Source organism: Echinops telfairi, unplaced genomic scaffold, assembly GCF_000313985.2.
Source record: "Echinops telfairi isolate 266 unplaced genomic scaffold, ASM31398v2 ScPeMD7_4;HRSCAF=17, whole genome shotgun sequence".
Taxonomy (NCBI): Eukaryota; Metazoa; Chordata; class Mammalia; order Afrosoricida; family Tenrecidae; genus Echinops; species Echinops telfairi.
This window is the reverse complement of record NW_022103900.1, coordinates 3,155,281-3,159,645: the sequence shown is the minus strand read 5'-3', so window position 1 is coordinate 3,159,645 and position 4,365 is coordinate 3,155,281. Positions and strand designations below refer to the sequence as shown.

The window sequence follows — 4,365 nt, the reverse complement described above, 5'->3', positions numbered from 1 at the left end:
CTTATACTCAAAGTCCCCACTTTTGGTCATAAGGCCTTTTATCCTTGCTGTGTATTATTTGAGATTATAATTTAAATTTATGGGGTATACATATTTTGCCTGGCCAGCTAGACCTTATGCATGCTCCCTGAAGTTAGAGATTGGGCCTTTATTTTACGATTCTGTATAATTCAGCACAGTGTAAGAGCTCAGGAACTGTTTGCGTATTGAATTAAGTCCAGTCTTAGAAAGCCCATTTATGTATAGTATAACTTTCAAGCCAACAAATAAGACTCTTGAGGCAAGATGATAAATGCATTTTAACTGGTACAATTTTAGCATTTTCTTGGGTATGACAGTGGTCTTAAAGAGAGCCTGGAACAACTTGTACATCTAAGAATAGCTGGGAGATAATATTAGCATAGGCCACACTCTTCAATTTTAGGAAAAGAAAAAGAAACTAAAATTACATTCTAGACATTAGCCTCTGAGCTTAAAAAAAAAAAGCCTCGGGGAAAACAGATAAACAATAAACAAAAAATAACATACTATGGTCTGGCTTGGTTCAGCCTTTCCCTAGAATCAAGGCATGCTGCCTCCCTGCTGTCAGAAGGCAATGGAGAACAGGTTGACTATATTTGTGAGCTGACTTACTAAGCCCAATATGTAAACAAAGCAGAGGAATTTTTTCCACTTCTAAAAAATGACAAGTTGGGATTTCCAAAGTTATCTGCCATGTAGCAGCATAATTTAACTGAATTCTTAAAAGAAATATTAAAACAAACCAAAAACAAGCTTGGGCATATCATGTCTCCCAGAGAGAATCTGGCGCACATTTCCAAATCAATGAACATGCACTTGAGATAGCCACAAAAGAGTTCAGTGATGATAAAACAGTACGATACACATATTCTCTTCGTTCTTCTGATTTGCCGTTTAAGAGACGAAAGCTTCGCAGGAGCCCGTGAAGAGTGCAATCATCTGGGTTTTCATCTCGGCACGGCATATAGTGTGGTACCCGAAGAAAGTGAGAAACACAAGTTGAAGCTATTTTGAGTGCAATGGTTTCTGGAATTTGCCTTGAACCCACACTCGGTGCATTTTCACTTGCTTTTTCCTATTAACTTGTAAGCGACGATCAACCAGATTTTGCTTCTCATCTAGCCCAGCTTTGCAGAATATAGTGTGGACTTCCCCTGTGAGAGGAAAATGGCAATCAAAGATAGGATATGTGACTGGAGGCGGGCTGGGACGGTTTCTAAGTGCGGCAGTTACATAATCTCCTGTCAACTTGTGAACAGGTGGAGTCTCGCCTGTCAATCAGGTCGCAGCTTGATGACCTCATTTGGGAGGCACAAACGGAGATAAATAGCTCACTAGAGGCCAGATATACACTCTCTCTGATTCGTCTCCCTCTGAGACATTCCTGTTGACAAGCCACATGGAGCTATGCTGATGGCAGCCAGAGCCTTGGAGCTGGAGGAGCCACGTGGAGACTCAAGCCAGCGCTGGGATGCTTTCACCATCACTGAATCCACAAGACTTTCCACCCACTGGCCTGTGATCTTCCTGCCCTCAGCATCACCACATGTGCTGTGTAAGTCTGAAGAGAAATTTACAGATTGGTATCGGACGTATGGGTTAATATTGGACTTGATTTGGACGGGGCTGGGATGTTTTCTTAATACACAATTCTCTTTTATAGAAAGCTCTTCCTTATACATATATGAGTGTTTATGAATTTGTTTTTCTAGTCGACCTGGACTAGCACAGAAAGGAACAGTGGAACACTGGTAGAATGGTGGAACAAGATTCATTCATCACCCCAAAGCAGTCTCCATCTCAAAGTGGTGAAGGAAGCTGGCAAGCCCCCTAGGTTTCTTCTTCACATGAATACACCAAGTCGACGCAGGTTAAGCCAGCAGACAGAAACAGATATAGCCCAACTAGTGACTGCAGCTTGTATTATTTTGCATGGTACCTATTTTCTGAGTTTTTCTTGATTTATAGAAAAACTCACATAAGTTTGGACAAAGTCCTTAAGTGCGGGACTCACCTGATACTGTCAAAAATGCATTTTTACAACAAAAAACTGGCACAAGAGTAAGTCATCTCATAAAATCAAATGCCCTCCTTTGGCTGTGGCATACCTTCATTTCCCTACTTAATCTGGGCGAACAGAAGCTCCAAACTGAAACAGAGCCTCCCGTTACTGGGGTGAGGAGGATGACACAAGTGACTCTGACACAGCTCCAACCGGAAAAGGGCTACCGGTCATTTTCAAGCTTTGACCTCGACCAGGGACAGGCACCACATTCTGAAAATATCTGATGTGTAATCAATCATTAAAGCCTCACTTTATGGCTTTTGAATTTCTTCTTGTAGCTAGTAACCAAAGAGAATTCTAACAGCTAATGACTTCTTCTTGCAGGCAAACATACCTTTTGTGAAGAAATATGCCCTGGTACCATCTCCTCGAACATAAAAATTTTCAGACAAACAACACCCTATAAAACAAGTCACCATGAAAAGAGAAACTTTAGTATTCCTTTTGAAACAAAAACAAACTTGACATGAAATACAGACAAGGCATTCTTTAAAACACATGAATGTAACAGCCCTCAAACAAAATATAATATTACCCTTTTTAAAGCGAAGCTGAGTTTTGTCATATCTTCCATAGTCTCGAAATAACAACATTCCCCCAGGTTTCAGTAACTTGGACAGTCGGTTTACAACACTTTGCATCCTTAGAAAACAAAATAAGATACTCTATAAAGATTCTGTTTTATATGACAGGTTTAGCTTTCTAGAAGACAGAATGCGAAAAGCATGATACGGCCAAAGACAAAAACAAAGGGAACAGAACAACCGTGGTTTGGGTTGAAGGGAAAAAAGGACACCACTTGCTAAATGAGCAGACTCAAAAGGCGTCGGGTACCGAGACATCACGCAGATGACCAGTGTGGTGACTGTAGAAGTTGGTGTAAGATGGCAATGTGGAACTGCCAAGTCCCACAGATGTGTCCTGATCGCCACCGTAAATTACGGCAGCGCTAAGCCAGGTAACACTGGAGGCATTTCATTGTCCTTGCAAGGTGAAAAATGTGCCAGAGCAATACCAAATTGTACAGATCTAAACAGGGACCATCTGTTCTACAGAGCTGGCTCCTCCTCCTGACTGCCTTACTGAGTCCAAAGGTTCCACAATTCACCAAGTGTAACACCCTGGAGAAATCTTTGGAGCCTTTTTATTTTTCTATTTTCCATTAGCTTCTCCACAACCATTAATCAGCACTGACCAGCTACCCTAACCAGCGATTGAACTCAATACAATTACGTGTGTGTTAGGGCAGCACTGTGCTCCACAGGGTTTTCAGTGGCTGATTGTGTTGTGAGCAGCTCATCGGGCTTTTCTTCCGCGGCACCTGTGGGTGGACTTACAACTCCAATCTTTCGTTAGCAGCCAAGCATATGAGCCATCTGCTCCACTCAGGGCCTTCGATCATCTGACTCTCTTCTTTTTTCCAAGACATCTTTGACACTGTTTCTCTTCTGCTGACTGATACTTCCTTAGAACAAACCACTATCTTCTCAGGCTTAGAAATGGAAATATACCTAACATGGAAAATTTAGGAAAAAATTCCTAAATGGAAAAATGCTCCTCATGAATTCTTCCTGCATATTTACTGAACAAGTTATTCTGCTCAAAGCAATGCCTACAAGCAGCAGGCAAGAAACCAAGCAGTGTGTTGTGTTTGGGCGAATCTGCTGCAAAAGGTCTCTTTCAAGTATTAAAAGAGCAGAGATGTTGCTTTGAGAGCTAGGATGAGCCTGGCCCGGCCATGGCATTTTCAATTGTCTCAGATGCATGGGGAAACTGGACAGTGAAGAAGGAAGACCAGAGAAGAAGCGAAACATTTGCATTATGGTATTGGGGAAGACTATCCCAGTGCCATGGCCTACAGAAGAACAAACAGAACTGTCTTGGAAGAAGTACAGCCACTTTAGAAGTGAGGACAGTGAGACTTTGTCTCACTTACTTTAGATATATTGTCAGGAGGAACTAGTCTCTGGAGAAGGTCATCATGCTTGATAAAGCAGAGAGGGCCGGTGAAAAAGAGGAAGACCATCAAAGAGATGGATTGACGCAGTGGCTGCAAAAATCAACTCACCTATAGCAACAACTGTGAGGACCAGGGGGGTTTCTTTTTGTTGTACATGGGGTTGCTATGAATCGGAACCTATTTAATAGCACCTAATTATAACATTCGGTTTTCAATGTTGACTATGTCAAATCATTCTCTTGCTCAAATTTTTTTCATGATTTACATCTGTGCTCCAATGTTCATTGCAGCACAGTTCACAACTGCAAGGAGTTGGAAA

At 41.7% G+C, this 4,365-nt stretch overlaps 1 protein-coding gene across 1 annotated transcript in view; it reads right to left on the bottom strand.

Annotated features, from left to right (window-relative positions):
• Positions 1-281: 281 nt before the first annotated feature.
• METTL8 (methyltransferase 8, methylcytidine) overlaps positions 282-4,365 on the bottom strand; it is a 141,312-nt gene continuing 137,228 nt past the window's right edge. Inside the window, exons 7-9 of the mRNA XM_004718092.4 lie at positions 2,622-2,728; positions 2,421-2,486; positions 282-1,175 (exon numbers count right to left, since the gene is read on the bottom strand). Coding sequence (XP_004718149.2) covers positions 1,027-1,175; positions 2,421-2,486; positions 2,622-2,728 — 322 coding nt within the window. The 3' untranslated portion in view covers positions 282-1,026. The remainder of the gene's footprint in view (positions 1,176-2,420; positions 2,487-2,621; positions 2,729-4,365) is intronic.